General features: G+C 47.8%; 1 protein-coding gene across 11 annotated transcripts in view; it reads right to left on the reverse strand.

Moving 5' to 3' along the window:
* Positions 1-17,210, reverse strand: part of PTPRS (protein tyrosine phosphatase receptor type S) — a 187,616-nt gene that overhangs the window by 78,128 nt on the left and 92,278 nt on the right. For all 11 annotated transcript variants that reach the window (XM_080382499.1, XM_080382504.1, XM_080382508.1 and 8 more), the window contains 2 exons: positions 2,352-2,497; positions 1,268-1,409 (listed from right to left, as the gene is read on the reverse strand). In XM_080382499.1, coding sequence (XP_080238625.1) covers positions 1,268-1,409; positions 2,352-2,497 — 288 coding nt within the window. The remainder of the gene's footprint in view (positions 1-1,267; positions 1,410-2,351; positions 2,498-17,210) is intronic.

Genomic DNA, 17,210 nt, shown 5'->3' on the forward strand with positions numbered 1-17,210 from the left:
GAGGTCAAGGGCTCTGCCATGCGCCCTCTATGTCTGGTCTTTATTTACAGCCGTACATTGGGGATTTGCACACAGATTTCGCTCTGCACTATTAAGGATGTGCTCACTGTCTCTTCAAACAAGAAGATTTAAGATGCTCTTGGAGACAACACAGAAACTGCAGAAGAAAAAGCAACTGTCATACAGGCAGAGCTACCACTTGGCCTTACGAGGATCACACACTGCCTGGAGCACCTAAAACTATGGTTAGCCATGCTCACTGCACAAATAATGGCTCTGGCTGAAAGTACCCTGATTCAAAAGCCCATGGCTTTTCTACACCATCTCCTGCTGATGGCTTCATCAATAGCCAGTGCTCCCAAGCTAAACTCCCTTCAGGAGCTCTCAGGCAGTTATCCACCACACCTTTTCTGCCAGGATCACTCACACTGTGGTTTGAACAGAGACCACTACGTACCTTTTCCACTAAAACGGGTCAGTTTTAGCAAGCAGCCTGGCTTAGTGTTTCACACAACAATTTTACAGATCTCTGGGGTAAGAGTAATCATTCAGAGGCATCCACAGCAAGACCATATTGTTCCCTCCCCCACATCAAGTTCAGGGAGCATATTTCAAACAGATGACATGAAGGAGGCATCCATGTAAACATCCTTTATAGTGGGGACAAGTGAAAAAGAACCAGAACAAAATGGAGAGGGGAACTGTTTTCTTGGAGAGTACATGGAGCAAAGGACCTCTGGAAAGAGGGAAGATGCCCAGAAGGGCAAAATAGGTATCTTGCACATGGGAAGAGGCTGGCATTGCTACCAGCTGTATGAAAGCCCATGCAGATACACAACCAACCTCAGCCCATTCAGTGATTCCTCAGCTAAGGTTTTCTTGGGTGTCTGGATGAATGGTGCCACATTTCTGAGGATAATGATGGGGATTTTCTGGTGCTGCTCATAAACCCGGGGAAGGAATTTTTATTGGAGGGCAGGGAAGGTCACAGGGTCACAGGATAATTCAGGTTGGAAGGAACCTCAGCACATCATCCAAAGCTCCTGAAGTGGTCCATTTTTAGCTTTGTTTCTTACATAGCAATCTCATGACTCTCTGGGGTAATAATAGCAAATAGATCTGACAGGTCAGAATAAACCAAAAAATGGAGGACTTTGTGCCTTGGCCACACATTTTTTAACAGCCTTTCCTCTCATCTGAAGGGAGAATCTGAAGGGTCCCTTCTCCCCTGTGACACTGACATAGGGCAGGCAGGCATGCTCTTTACCTCGGAGGACGGTGAGCTTGGCATGGACGGTGACCTCCCCATGAGGGTTTTGAGCAACACACTCGTAAATGTTCTCATCCCGGGGAGTCCGGAGGGGCTGGATCCTCAAAACAGCACCTGCACTTTCATCAAATTCAATTGTCTGGGGGATGAAGGGAAAGAGAGACAAACACATAGTAAGCCTCCTTGGATTAAAAGCAGAAGGCTCATTCTTGCTTCTAAAGGAGGCAGCAACATACACACAAGCACGCACACTCACAAACATACTTCAGCAGCCCCACAATGCCCTACACATAACCGACATGGTCAACTTGTCTTTCCACTAACCTCAAGGTAACAGAGAACTGTCACATGCCAAACCCTGTCTCTGACCACTGACCCACCAGCACTGCTATGTACATCTCAAATGCACTGAAAGAATGAGCCATGGTGACAGTGTGTATGGAATGGGTGTTCAGAGGACAACTGTGATGAAGGAGGAGGAAAAAGACCAAGTGAAAACAAAATGAAAATGAACTTGTTCCTCCATCTGCATGGGCAGCTGACACCACAAAGCTCCTCTCAGCACACAGCTGCCTGGCTGGGCTGAGTCCCACAGCAAATTCCACAGGATGACCTCCTAGTCCTTGTTCCTCCCCTCTCATTTCTATCTAAACAATGCCAATTGTTTGGGTCTGGTTGCCAGCAACTGTAATGTTTACTCCAGGCTGTCCCAGGGTTAAAATAATGAGTCATGGATGGGTATGAAGGTGCATTTACAGAGCTGAAGTACCACTTGGGGGTTGGGGTTTTTTAGGGAAGGAAGAAGACAGCTTTATATTATATCCCAGGAGGGGAAAAAAACCAACAGAACAAAAGAAAAAGCTCCCATCATGTAAGTGAGCCAAGTTCTCTCTTTCTTTGGAACAAACCCAGCTGTTGACATGGCCAAGAGCTTGCGTTTCACTCCTTCCACTGTTAAAACTCCTCCCCTTCCAAATCTCCCTTTATTATCGGGTCTGGAAATGGCCAAAGAAAAGCACTAGCTGCTTTGCACCAGTCTCTCTCTATATATACAGGCAGAAATTTCAAGGATTTCTCTTACCTCAAACCTCTGAGAGTTTACTTTTTTTCCTTTCTTGTTCCAGGTCACCCGTGGCTTTGGGTCTCCAGTCGCTTGGCATACAAAGGAGGCCACCCCTCCTGACACACCAATTTGGTCCACAGGTTTTTTAATGAACACAGGGGGACCTTTAAAAAAAAAAAAGAAATATCATCATTGGCACAAGGAAAGACAAACTCTAATAGATTGTTTGTAATTAATAGTAGCATTATCACTGCTATTCTTTAATGAACACAGATGAAATTACTCGGCTTTTTAGGAACAAACAGTCTCTACCTCCATTTTACATATGAAGAAGCTACAGCACAAAATGATTAAGGGCCCGATCCTACAAAGAGATTTCAATGCGATGATGTTGCAAAGCCTCTTTTAAAAGTGGACTTTTAAACTGTTCTGCACAGGGGAAACTGCCCTGGCAAAGTCCATCTAATGATCACCGCCAAAAGCTGCCAGAGCTGAAAACAACGTCTAGAAACACTGAATTGCACTCCTCAGATCCTAGCAGGGGATTTATATTATTATTAAGGAATGGGGGAGATTTATAGGAACGTACCCAAGGCAGGGGTAAAAAGTGGGAGAAGGACCATGAAATAAATGGTACAGTAACTTGGCACACAGTGATACTGACGAGGAAGGTGTGAAACAGGCTGATGCCAGTGGCTTTAGAATATGAAACTTCCTTGGCTTGAGCACCTCTGTTTCCATCAGCAAATTTTTTCTCTGGCCCTCACTGGTACATTTACACAGCAACAGGTATGCCACCCTTTGGAACAGGCAAGTTGATAGGATACAGCCCAACAAACGAAAGTTGTGAGCATTTCAAAACCATCCAGTTGTCAAAACCAAGAGCACGGCAGCCAAGTCTGCAGTCTGCTCCTGCAGTTCCCCCATTCCCTCTTCTCATCATGAGACATCTGAGAAAAACAAGAAATTCACGCTGCCGAAGGAAGAAGCTAAAAGCTTCTCAAACTCCTCTCATAACCAGATGCTCAAAGGTGCAGTGATGCCTGAACAAGCACACCCAGAGCCTGGGGCTGCGTTTTAGCCAGCCTGGACCCAAAGGAACAACACTTGAGCTTGCAGCACCTCTCCCTCACCCCCTGCCGCTGATTTCCATCCATGTCTGACTGCCTTTGCAAGGAGGGGAAAGATGCCGGGATGGGCTTTCTGACCAAGGAAGGTATCAAGGGCCTTCTCATGAGAGGAAGACGAGGCCAGGAGTGTTTGTGCACAGCCCATATTGCCTCTACCCTCAGGGAATCCTCCTTCCGTGCTCTAACCTGTTTTCCCTGCACGGTTTCCTCTCATTTCATCTAGTTAGTTTAAAATTTATTGAAATATTTAAATTACAAGGCCACAGCTGTGTTCAAATAAAATCACTCAGATCATAAAGTTGCCGTCTGTTATTCTTGAGAAAAGCAGACCACATGACTCTGAAATGTGTGTATTTATATGTACATACTCAGAGTCTATAAAATAAGATGTAAACAGCCTACCAAGGAGCTTAAGAAGAGGGCAAATGGTAGCTAGAGAGAAGTCTCCAGGGTCTTTTAGGGGTCAAAATACAAAAAGAAGAATTCTCCCCTTCCCTGCTTGGTGTGGCCAGCAGTATATAAATAAAAGCCACTGAGCAAGCTCATGTGATGCAATCAAGCATTTGTTTCCACGCTGGAGGTAAACACAATTTGCTGGAGCTGTTTATGTCCCACCGAATGCTGTGTGTACAAAGCATCGGATTTATAAATATCCAAATCTATATTTAGAGGTCAGAGTCTTCTTTGCAATGTTACAGCTAAAGGTTATCAAGCAAGTCCCACTGGAGGTTCTGGGACTGGGGTATCTGTCTTCCATCTGGGAAAGGCAAACCCAAAACTTTGCTTCAGGCTAAAGTATAAATGCTCACTCTGCCCGCAACCTGACTTTCTTCCTCTCTTCTCAGTTCAATATCTGAAGAGTTTGCAGAACTCAATTCTGCAGGTACAGCCAAAAACATCCAAGGCTTTTAAGAACATATTATTGATGCAAGTTCATTTCCTAAAATAAAACCCCCTAATAATCCTTAATGTCACATATACATTTAAATGGGCACAAACAGTATGAGGAGAACACAGCTGAGGAGAAAAATACGGTTCTATTTCTGTCCTGAAGAAAGGGACGGTGCTCAAAAAAATAGTGAACTTGGAGTCATTGCTCAGCAATCCCTTTTTGGGGACCTCTGTTGACTCAGTGTGTGGTAACAGGGAAGCCAAGCTGACCTGTGAACGCTGCTTTTCCTGAGCTCACTGCAATGCTGAACTGCCTACAATAAACCCTTAGACAGTGAGAGACAAAAGAAAAGAAACCCAACAAACATCCTTATCAAATAATCTATTAGATGTTGCTACTCGCTTGTAAAAATCAGTGCAAATCAAAGTTAAATTGTTCATTTTAACTTCACCCAGGCCTCAGAACTCCACACTTTGATTCCCCGCCCCACCCCCTCCCCCCCCAATCACCCACTGTGCTCCCCACCTATGCACCCCTAGTCACTGCAGCGCTTGTCACTGCAGCCCACGCCAATCACAGAACAACCCTCTCCCCTCGGAACAAGAAAGCCAGCACTATCACAGGCAAGGTGGTGATGATACAAAGCTGAAACAAATTCCTACATGCTGCGTAGGACTGCCACAGTTCTGCCGTGCCAGGTCCAGCTTGCAATGAAACATACAGTTAGAATTCAGTCTTCAGCTCTGCAAATGGCTTTGAAAGCCTCCAAATGCAGGAACAAGGTGCCATGTGAAAATGAAACACTATCAGCCCACTCAGAGGGGCTTATGTGTTTCCCCTCATTTGCCAAGACTGCAGGACCTCCATTTCAAATAAATAAATAATCACAGACAGGCATTTTCCAGATGACATACTTGCAATCCAGGAGATTTTATATCACTTCACATATACTCTCCCTCATGGAGAGCTGAGAGAAGTCAGTGTTGGAAAGACCAAGTTTGAGTTCCACCTAGGTCCAGTGGTTACAAGAGATTTTTCTTTTTCCCCTTTCGCTGCTTGCAAAGTAGCAGAACCTGTTTTTTTGCAGTATGGAAAACCCTGGAGCTTAAAAGAATTTTCCTACTATGAGAGGCTTCCTGCAGGGTCTCGGTCTCTGGAGAGAAGGTTGAAAAGACCGGATGGCTGCTGTGTACCTGTGATTCTTCTCTACAGCTTAATGGAAAGCCATCAAGTCAAACTGAACCTTTCCCTCCTGCCCACCACCTACGCACTTCCCAAAAGCAACAGCCAGGGCAAGTGACACACTGGCTAGTTGCCACTTACTGTAAGGAAGAGACACATATTCACCATCCACCCCGCACTCTGTAATTGCGTCTGCAAAGACGATCAACACACATGCTGCCTGCCCTTTGGCCCAACCTCTGCCACCCCTTCCAGAGAGCTCCGCGTTCCCGAAGGCTGCCGAGGGCAGGCGATGGGACCATGCGCTCACCATCCCAGTCATTCCTGTGCAGACGACCTCCAGCTGGCTTCACATTCCACAGCACAGACCTAGGGGAACACGGGTGGCGCTGGCATCTCTTCAGAAGGGACATGACGCACATTTGCTGCTGGGATTTTGTGAATTCTAAGGTAGACTTTGAGCAGAAGCTGCAAGGTATAAGGTGGGGTCTCCTACTCATCGCCGAGGCACACGCACTAGAGGAGCATGGTATGACATCAGCCCACGTACAAGGGCTGCACAGCAAGGCGGCTTTCATCACAGAAAAGGAAAATGGTGCTGCCTCACCTCTCCTTCCTTCCTTCTTTCATGTAACACCAAAGCAGAAGTTCTTCAAACACAGTCATGTAAAAAAAAACCCCAATATCTCCCTGCTAACGATACACAGATGACAAAACAGCCTGAGAAGCTTTGCTGTAAAGAAGCTTGAAAGACGTAGGAGTGGGGAAAAGGAGGGGACATCTCACCCTTTAAACCCAAATGTCCCTCACGAACTGATGCTATGGTGAACAGTGGGTGACGGACAAGGAGCGAGGGAGACAGGCCAGCCAGCCACCATATGCCTGTCTGAAACATCAAAAGCTGAAGAGAAAGGGATGGAGAATCCAGAGGGGATTTCAGGGTGGTAGAGGCAGGAGCACAAATGGGCTCAATATACCTGAGCTGACAGCTAAAGGGGAGCAGGATGTGGAGGAGAGAAAAAGAAAAAGCAGAGTTAAGAACTTGCACCACAGGACCTTCCCCCTTGCTTCCTGCAAGCCTGGTGTCCCGGCAGAGCTGGTGGTGGTTCTGCAGCACTGCAGGTGGATTCACAGAGGGACAAGGACGAGACATTTGGCCTCGCAGACCACAACATGGGGCAGGAGCAGCTTTCTCCACACTACCCCGGTACGCTCCAGCCACAAAATGGGAGAGAGCCTGAAAAGCTGAGAGGAAAACTCACACCGGCTCAGCCAAGGCAGCTGAACGAAGCCCTGGCGGTGCCACAGGCTGTGTGACACTGGCATGGCAGCCGCCAGCCCACTGCCCAGCTCCCTGGGTCACTTCAGGGAAGACTGACCCGGGTTAGCCCCAAGGGGGTAAGGAGAGAGGCAGGTCACGGCGAGGAGACACTGACTCCCCTGGGTCTTTCTGAGACAAGATTGATTCTCCAAGCATCTTGTGCCAGGTGGGTACCCCAACACCCCCCAGCCGCATGGCTCCAGGGCTGGCTCAGGAACAGGAGGCACTCTGGGCAAGGCCTGGCATGGGCCACACGGAGCAGCCCGCAAACTGCCGCCCCGGCCTGGGTGACACGGCCAGAACCTGCCCTCCACTGCGGGGCTTCTGAGGTGAAACCCTCCGCCCCGACAGGCACAGGACCAGCCGGCAGCACGCCGCCCTCCACCTCTCCGCCATGAGGAAAGAGAAGACCCCACACACCTCGCTGCCAAAATGGCCAGGAGACCCAACTGCGAACTAAACAGCTCCTCCCTCCCGAGCTGCAGCCTGCCAGCTCTGCGGCAGCTCCAAGGCAGAAAGCTGCTCCCACAGGGAGAGCGACAATATGTCCACCATGTCCCCTTCATCCTGCGCCCCACAGGGAGGCCTGGAGGTGTCACTGCCTTAGTGACAGGCCTGTCTCGCCCCACAGGGGCCCAGAGGATGGCCTCTGACCACAATTACTGTATTATTTGCCCCAGCTGTGGGAGGGAATGGGCAGTGTGTGTGAGCTGACCCTCTGCCCCGCAGGCTCTCCCTGAGGGGGCTGCAGAGAGGCGCCTCCATATCTCTGCTTCCTCTTGACCCCCCGCTCACCCCCCTCACCCCCAGTCCCCCAGCAAGGACCCACCGTGGATTTTAGACGGCGAAATTCACCTCTGCGCTTAACACCTCCGCCTTCTGCAGCCCCCTCCCGCCACCCCCAGGGAAGCAGCCCAACAACGGGCCACAAATAAAGACAAAGCCCTTATTCTTTCATCTGGCCCCAGCACAGGGAGCAGTGTGAACCTGGCTGACAGGGCCTATCGCCCACAGTGACAGCAATCCATGGAAACAAAAGAAAGCCAGCTAGAGAACATGTATTTTAAAAGGTTTTGCTTCCATTTTCGGTGCCCTGGACCCCGTTGTCATCACTGTGGAGGAGGCCCACGTGCTGGTCCTGCTGACCCACAGTGATGGCACACGAAGCTTCAGCTCCCCCTTCACTGGTGAATAAACCCTCACCATCTCCACCATGGGGAATGGAGCCGGCTCAATGCCATACCCAAGACCTGCCACAGAAACGAAAGCAAAAGCACAGCAGCCAGGCCATTTTCTTGCTGTTTAGCTGGCTTATCATAGCCTTCCTAAACAAGTGCCGCAGCCATCTTTTTGCTCACTGCTCCTGGCTGACCTTCAACAAACGGCCCCACAAAATGTCAGCTGAGCCCAACATTTCCCTGCAGAGCAGCCCACCGTGAGAGCATGCCCACACTACAAGAGACATTCAGGGCATCTTAGCCAGTGACAACTTTTATCCTAGCTCAAAAATGCTCAACTGATCAAAATTCACCCTTTTTTGTGCATATATATACACACATATACGTGCAGTTCTGCCTTTCAAGAGCAAAGGTAAAAGATGAGACCATTAAGCCACACGTGGTCAATGTTAATTTGCTGTTAGCGTTAGCACACCCCAGTCTGCTCCTCCAGGCTCCAGATGATTCCTACAATCGGGATTCAGATCTCTGGCTCTGACACGAATTCAGCTGACCTTGGACACACACCCTTCCCTGCACCTCAGTCTGCCACACGCAGCGCAGAGGTGACAATCGTCGTTTCTCACACCTGCCTGCCTGCCTTGGTCTAGACACTACAAGCAATTTGGAGCAAAGGATGGTTTCAGAATAGATCTGTTCAGCACTCAACACCCTAGGTGGTATTGCACACAACTACAGCCTCTAAATATCGTAATACAAACAAAAAGAAAACAACCACACAAAAAACCCGCTAGAGACAGAAGTTAGAGACCTTCTCCCACATGTACTTCTTGGTGGGAGAAGAAGATAAAAAACAAAACCCAGACAAAAGCTTTGCAATCTCCCAATAACCAGGCCATGTTAGCTTGAACAGAGACATCTCTCATCATATGTCACTCACCCTCTTCTAACTTCGAGAGCAACCAGGAAGGAATCCAATGGCATTCTCAACAGCATGCAAAGGGTCAACCCCCCTGTCTTCTCCTGCTCTTCCTCCTCCCCCTTCCCTGTGGTTTTTGGGCTTAAACTTTCTGCTGATGTAGTGAAACTCCATCTCTGTTTTCCATAACTGCTAATAGGCTCACCATCGGAGAAGGAGCACAAGCTGCTCCCCCAGCTACAGCCCTGGGTGGTAGTGCTTTCATCTCCCCTCCCAAAAACCTCTCTGGGAAAGTGAGCTCCAGGTTTGGCCAGGCACTGAGTGTTCGCTGGATTAGGAAACGTGTTTTACACACATGCGCTGCTACGGTCTGCTCGCATGCAGCAGATGCATGCCCTGCATTTGAGGGATCGAGATGGGAGCACTGAGCAGCTGGGGACAGACTGGGAAGCATGGCCAGCGGAGCAGAGGAACAGCTTTGCCACACCAATGAACAGGGAAGCTAAAGAGGGGAGCAGAGTGTGGAAAGGATGGGAAAATCAGTGAGGATAAGGACAGAAGAGATCAACAGGGAAAATGCAAGAGAACTGGAGCAAGATGGAGAGGAGGGAGGTGTTCAGAGCCAGAGCAAGGAAGTGAAGATTAGATAAAGCAGACAAGCCACAGAGCAGATGAAAACAGGAGAGAGCAGCCAAATTTGAGACAGATGGAGAGTGGGGAGCAAGAATGCAATGTTTGGAATGGGTACGCATTTCAAAGCAGCAGCATTAGGGAGCGGGGGAGCTTGCAAGAGGGGTAGAGGCAAGAAAGATGGCTCCATAATTCACATTTTTCTTCACGAGAGGAGCGAGAGCTGCAAAGTGGGAGCAGACTGATGCAGGCTGTGGGGAGGGTCTCTATGGAGACACTCAATAAGATTGAAAACACCCCTTGGAGAGGTCCTGCAGAGGCTCTGGTTCCCATGAAATCCAGGGTTTTACTGACAGATTTTGCACTTTTTTTCCAAGGGCTGTTTCTCAGTGCCTCACAAATAAAATTAAAATGAGGGTTTTCTGACAGAACAAACAAACAGGGAGTGAATTATATTCCATTTCCCCGTCAATAACTTCTCCCCAACCCAGTCGTCTTATCATCATAAAAAGTCCATTAAGCAGTAATTGGGGAGGCAGGAGAACACAGGGCTGGTCCATGAAACAGAAGCACGCTCGCTCCCCAACTGGCCTTTTCTGGGAAGGCAGACAGGATAATTATAGGCTTCAGACAGAAACTTCCTCTTACTGTCAGCAGCTCTTGGCTCCCTTCAGGGAGATGGGACTGGCAAGGTTGGGGAAAGGAGGGTAAAAAAAAAAAGACGAGGTATTTTTTTGGAATTGAAGTACTTCCACCTTGCTATTCCCCTGCTGCTGATCCACGAAAGCCCTTACCTGACTCAGAAAAGCTGGGCTATACACAGGTGAATGCAGGCTGTTCCCTGTTGGACATGAGGGAATGTCACTTGAAAGATGACCTCTTCTCCTTTCTTGCAAGGCCCCAGAGAGGGAAGGACAGAAGTGAAGGAGGCAACCCAGGACAGGATTTAACACAAACAGAAAATGGGTGAGAAAGATCAATAACTCATTTCATCCATCTTTCCTACACTGGCTGTCCAACAACCCCGGCACCTGCTCCCTTCCGACGCCTGCCCGTGCTGCCAGCTCCCACCTTTCCCCTCAGCCAGGATGAGGCAGCAGACCTTTCGTAGCCAGCACTGCGCCAAGCTGTTCTTGCCATGAGGCTTGTAATTTTGGGGATCTGGCACCTCCGTACAGCCTTCAGGCTCCTATTAGCAATGCACTCAGATACAGACCCTCTGGAAGAGCAGGTACGAGCCTCCAGTAGTGGAGGCAGGATGAGACTGAGGCTATCGGAGATCTATTCCTAGTTCTGACACCCAAGGTGAGAAAAACCACGTTATCCTGCCTGCTGGAGGGGAAGCATAATCCTTCCTTCTGGTCTATTTAAACTGCTAGTTTTCAGGGATGGGACAGTGCCTTATCGCATGGGAACAGCAGCTAGTACAAAGTCATCCAGTTTCGGCAGGACTTCTCCAGGCTACCATCGTACATCCATATGTATGGAAAGGATCTGCCTCCCTCCATAGCACAAATGATATTTGTCACTGCCACAGATCAGCCCCAGTACCAGCCCCAGTGACTGGCACCCTGACAGAGCCAAGGAAAATGTTCTTCCAGCTGTGATTTATGCAAATGTATAGAGCACACTGTAGGGATACACATATACAGGATGCAAACTGCTCTACAGGGCAGGATGGAGAGCTGTCCCTGTCCTACAGGGAGTGGGACGGTATTCTGGACCTTCTTATTCCCTCCCTCCCTAACACACGAAAATGTACCTGGTGCCTCGAGCCATGCAGTGTGCACACATCAGAAACCACCCATCCTGTGAAAGCCGTGACCTGGTAGAAGCCCAGAGCACCATGTGAGCTTCAGTTTAATGAATGAAAAATGAAGGATTAACATTAGGGGTGAAGGGATCTGTATTTTGGCAGTAAAGGACAGCGAACATGGCAGGCAGCTGGTGCCAGCATCAAAATGGACTCTGCACATAAGGCAAGAAAGGATGGAAAAGAAGCAGCATTTAGCAGCATATGAAGTATGTGCAAGAGGGAACATGATGTAGAAAATACAAGACTGAGTTTGCTTTCAATGCATTCTGTGGCCCCACTCCACAAACCTCCTCTTCCCGTGCCTCAGTTTCCCCACCTCCCTTCTCTTACGAATTCAGATGGAGAGCACTTGAGGTGTGCTAACCACATCTCCTTGTGCTTGCTGCCTGCACCCAGCGCATGGCGGTTCCACCCTCCCTTCCTGGTACAAATCAAATTGAGGGGCAAAGGAGAAAGTGATAATGCTGATGGCCCTCTGGCCAGGATACTCATTCACCTTCTGGCACTACAACACAATGCCAGGAAGAAAGTTGTTCCTTGTGATCAGCAAGAGCTGAAGCAGACAAGATGGTAGCCCTGGGATCAGCCATTGAGGGGCCAGCAAGCACAGGAGCACATGCAGCCTCAGCAACGTGTCCAGAGGACCCTGGGGGTACACAAGCACTTTCAGTCAACTGTAACAACATCTCATTCGTATTTGTCCACAAGCCCTATAACAAGGCATAATAACCCAGAGCAGAGAAAGAACAAGAAACCCAAGGAGTTATCCTGGCCACTTAATGAGAGCCCCTTGTCCATCAATGTCACAACAGCAATCCCAGATTGTTTGACATTAGAAGCTTAAGGCAGGGAGCTCTCCCTCCCCTTGCCATGTTACTAGGACAGCTTCTGCTCCAGCTGTGTCATCGATACTGGCATCCTGGAGAAGCTCGATTCACCCACTACCTAGAAAAGACTTGGCTCTGTACTCAACCTCCGCTGCTCTGTTTAAGCCACCAAAGAATCAGAGTCCAGGGGGGATACCAGAACATGAAAAACCACCTCCTATGGGACAAGCCTGAAAGAAGAAAAAGCCTAACGAGCAAAGATCACAACTCCCAGGGGGCCGTGCCATCTTAATATAGCCCAGCAGAGGTCCTGAGCCACCGAGAAGTGACAGCAGAGTCAGCAGCAATGGGGAAAACAAACTGCTACAAGCTTCTGCATCTCATGGTCTTTCAGAGGAAGAACAGTGCTAGAAGCCCCAAGGATGTCATCAGGGAGATCAGTTCTGATCCTTGGTTTAGTGATATGACAAAGACCTTTGCAAAATGTAAACACAGCTAGGTCTCCTGCCTTGTACTGCCAGCTCAGAAGGGGCTGCAGCACTACAGCAGATGAACGATCTCAACCAAGATTTGCTAGCTAATGCATATATGTAGGGATCATTTGGGGATGAAAGGCACACCAGATAAATAAAATATCATCTGATAAAACGCTGCTTTTTTACTCCTGTAAATAAAAGATATATTACTTCCACTTACTAGCTGTTGTCTGCTTCTCTTTCAGGCAAGAGAGGAAGTCTGGTCTACAGGAAAAGGGTAAGGTACAATTCCTAGAGCACAGAATTTGAGGTATTTTCAAAAGCTTGTTACATCATTCCTATCCGACCTCTGGTAAGAGCTCTCAGCCCACATTTTCCATGCAACAAAAGGAGATTCTGGGTATACAAGCTTGAAGCATCTTACCCTGGGTCTTAACGGTATATTGTGAGCTTGTACTGCCTATTAGTATTGAGGCTGGGATGTCAAGGGAGCTCAGGATGGGAGATCTTGAAAACAAGAAACCAAAACCTACCAAAGCCACGATTAATGGATGAACACAACCTTTAATGATCATGAACTTTGACTCCTACCACACAAGTCATTACAATTTCTGTCTCTTAACCACCATACTCATCATTCAGATTTGTAGCAAGCACATCAACACAAAAGAAGAAAAAAAAGGGAGAATGCAACAACAGTGCTGAGAACTGACAGTGGTGGGAACCTACCAAATTCAGCTTTGGCGTAACTAGAGATTCAGTGAGCGAGAAAAATAACGCAACACATGAGCGAGAGAGAAATGGAAACACGAAAAAGCAGCAGCAAGGACCCCTTAAATTCTTCTATCAAAGACAGCAATTGAGGAAGGTGAGCTTTTCTTTTTTTTTATTAGGACAGGTTTCTGTTCATGTTTGACACCTGCCAAGGGAGGCAAGGGATGGCTTCTTATCAGAAGGCTGTAATACAGCCCCTTCAGGCACCAGGGCAGAAGATGCCTTCCCCTCTCAGGTGAAGGCGGTCCCTCAAGTGGCAGCTATTGGAATTAACTACAATTAGCAGGTCTTGCAAGGAAAGGGGAGTATCACAGCACTTACAAAGAAAAAAACCACAGAGAAGGCTCTCAAAACCAAACAGATCCTGCTCGTGCAGACAGACAAAGAAAAACGAAGAGCTGAAGGATCTTCCTGGCTCAGTGGGTGATCCCATGAGAGTCAGTCTCAAGGTGATCTTTAACAGCTGAACTGAAAAAAACCTACACCATCTTTTTAGAAATTCACTCAAACAAATCAAAGTCCAGGCTAAAGATTTGTAAGTGACAGCCCTCCTAACACTGTGCTCAGACTAATTTATAAATAAATCTATAAATTCTAACGGAGTTGAGGGAGGAAGATGACATAGCCAAATTAATTTGATTTTATTAATTAAAAAAACCACCAAGTTTCATCACCCCACCACTCTTCAGAGGTTGTATGAGAGTGGGGGGAGGTATGCTCATTAATTATGCAGAAAATGCAAAACTATCATCCTCTGAATGAGTTTAAAACAAGGAGAAACCCTTTCAGAACAGGGAGAAATTACTCCCCAAGGCAGCTGAAATTTCTCTTGCAACTTCAAAGGACAATAAATTATTCAAATCGCTCACGTCACTCCGCACACTCGCTCACTCTCTCCCCTTCTCAATTTTATGCTCCTGAGTCAATTAAAGGTTTGGAGGACTCAGAGAAACTTTGTAGAATGCTAAACCAGTTGCAGCTCCTTCTATTTATTTTTTTCCTCTTTAAAGCTTTGCTTTTCCTCTCAGCCTCAAAAGGAAACAGAAATAATTCTGTGCATTACAGATTAAGCTAGCGGCATTGGTTTTAACCAAGCTCGTATGAAACAGTAATGTGTCATGTCTGCAACAAGCAAGATGGGACATGCGAAAAATTCTCTACAGAAGGATACTGTAAAAACAGGTCAATTCATGCTCCTTCTTGTCAACTGTTTAAATCACTCACTGCAGTATGCCCTTTCAAAGTCCTAGCAGTAGACATCCAAAATATATTTATAATGCTCTCTCCTGGCAATCTTCAGGTTTAGGTTAGCTGTGATCTCTTCCACAGTCACGCTGTTATCTGCTGTGCCCTTGGACGGAACAGGCGCCTCCTCTGCCAAACTGTAACATGACTATTTAGCGTTTGCAGTATGAGAACCCCAAACCAAGGCTGAGACTAATTACAGCGGACAACAACATGGCAAGAGTAGTCCTTGGTCAAAAAAGCAAATCTAGACAAGCAAAAGGGGGGAAGGAGGGTTGGGAAGGTGTACCCATGGAGCGAGGACGCTCCTGACTCCTGTTCTAGTACCTGGCCCATAGGCTGGATGATGGTTAGCTCCACCACGTGCAGCAGATAGTATAAAACGTGACTATTTTAATGAACTTTAATAATCCCCCAAAATTAAAGGCAGCTGCAGTGCAGAGAACATCATAGCTTTCTAAGGTGGGAACTGGGACCAATTATGTTGCAAGAGAACATCCTTGACTGGAGGGGAAGACTGGCACAGAGTAAATAAAACTGTTCTTTGGATGTGTCTCACAGGCCAATTTGAGCCCAGATTCCATCCCACACACACTGAAGAACGACATTCCTCTGGTCGGGTGTCCTTGAAAAACACTCTGCTTGCCTTCTAAGAATAATATCGGGCTTGCCAGGCCACAAAAAGGGTGGGAATACCCTCGCAGATTCCCTTTAGTGACCCAGAATTTTCCTATCTATCCTGTCTTGAAAAGACACAACCACGCAGACCTTGCCAGGCAGATGAAAAGCTGATGTGACCCAGGGTCTTGGTGCAACACCAGAAAGATCCTGTCCTTCCTGGAAGCGTGTGCAAGAACTGTTGGGTGAAAAGGACACCCAAAGGGAAAAGTCACAAAGAAGTAAGTATTGGCTTTCTGGTAAAGCCTGACACAGAGTAAAAGCCCTAGTCTTGGCATCCAGGTATGGCGAAGATTTTCTCTATCACAAACACTTTGTAGATGACATTTTCACACAAGCTGCTTGTTTACACAACAAACAGATGCTCTTTTCCCCTAACTTAGACATCTAATGAAGCTGAGCAAGAACCTCTGTTTGGGAAAACATCCTTTATCAGGAGACACCCATGACTGGGTCCCAAACACCCGTAGCTGCTGCTGTCCCCAGGTGCTCCTCAGCAGAGATTAATCTAATAAGCATTCACAGCGTGGGGCACAGCTGAGACCTGGGAGGTGACAGCCCTCCCTGCCCCCAAGGAAGCTCTTTCAAAAGATGATTTATTTCCTCTTCAGGTCCTATAGAAGACACAAACTTTACAATTCAAGTTATCTAAAAAATAAAAGACACACAGAAAAAGAGAAACACACCACTCAATCCAGGCAGGCAAGGTTTAATTCAATCAGGCACTTAAAGAAGGTGATACAGAGGCTTCATTTGGTGTCCTTGAGTGGAACAACTAGTCCAGAACCCTCAGCAACCACAGCCTGGATCGCAGCTGGCAGAGGGAGATGGTGGCAAAGGAAAGGGCAATTCAGAAACAAGGACAGCGAGGTGTCTCCTTGCCTACAAAGGCAACTGGTGCATGGGGAACACAAGCAGCACGTGGATCCAGGGCAGGGCAGCAGGGATCTCTGCCTTCTGGGAGGATGCAATTCAGATGGTGCCTCCTGTTGCACACTGTTAAGACCCTACTCACTGAAGGAACAATGCGCAACACCAAGTAGAAACTCCACCACCTACCAACCGACTACACAACCTCCCAGAGGTCCCCACCTTCACTTCTGTTGCACACTGCTACAGCCCACATTCACCAAGGGAAAAGAGCCTTTCCACAGCATCCCCCCAGCTCCTCAGCCCCCAGCAGGTACACTGTCATACACCTCAATTGCTCGTGGGGCAGTTCAGCCTCACCACATTTCGGCATCTTCCTTCTCTTAGGACAGCACTGTTGCATTGTCATGAATCAGTCTCCAACACTCATAAATGGAGCAACTTTCTCCCACAATGCAGAACAATTCACTTCCTACTGATGTCAACATGTCTATCAAGTCCTAAGATGGAGCCTCCTTGATTTTTACTGCCATTTTATCTGACAACTGCTGTCTTGGCCAACAACAGATCAAAACTAGGACCTTCAGAGCTAAATGCTGTGAGCTCTGCTGTAGACGCTAATCCTCTGTGGATAAGAGCACAGGACCATTCAGAGGAGAGGAATCAGATACACCTGTAAGTCACTGTGATCTGGATCTCAGCAAGGCAAGTCTTGCAGCCAGCCACCAGCTCCTACATCTCACACCATGGAGCACACACGTTCCACACAGCTTTTTTCACTGCATCAGCTCCCAAAATGCAGTACCACTTTGTCAACCTGAACATGGACCTACAGGAGCTCCTCTCCCAACCCACAGCACTTGTTTTCCATCCCCGCGTGCATGGTGCAACCCTTACTGCCATCTGCTGCCAGCCTCCACGGATGCACTGCAGCTCACG

The sequence above is a fragment of the Falco punctatus genome (genome assembly GCF_963210335.1).
Source record: "Falco punctatus genome assembly, chromosome: 4".
Classification (NCBI taxonomy): Eukaryota; Metazoa; Chordata; class Aves; order Falconiformes; family Falconidae; genus Falco; species Falco punctatus.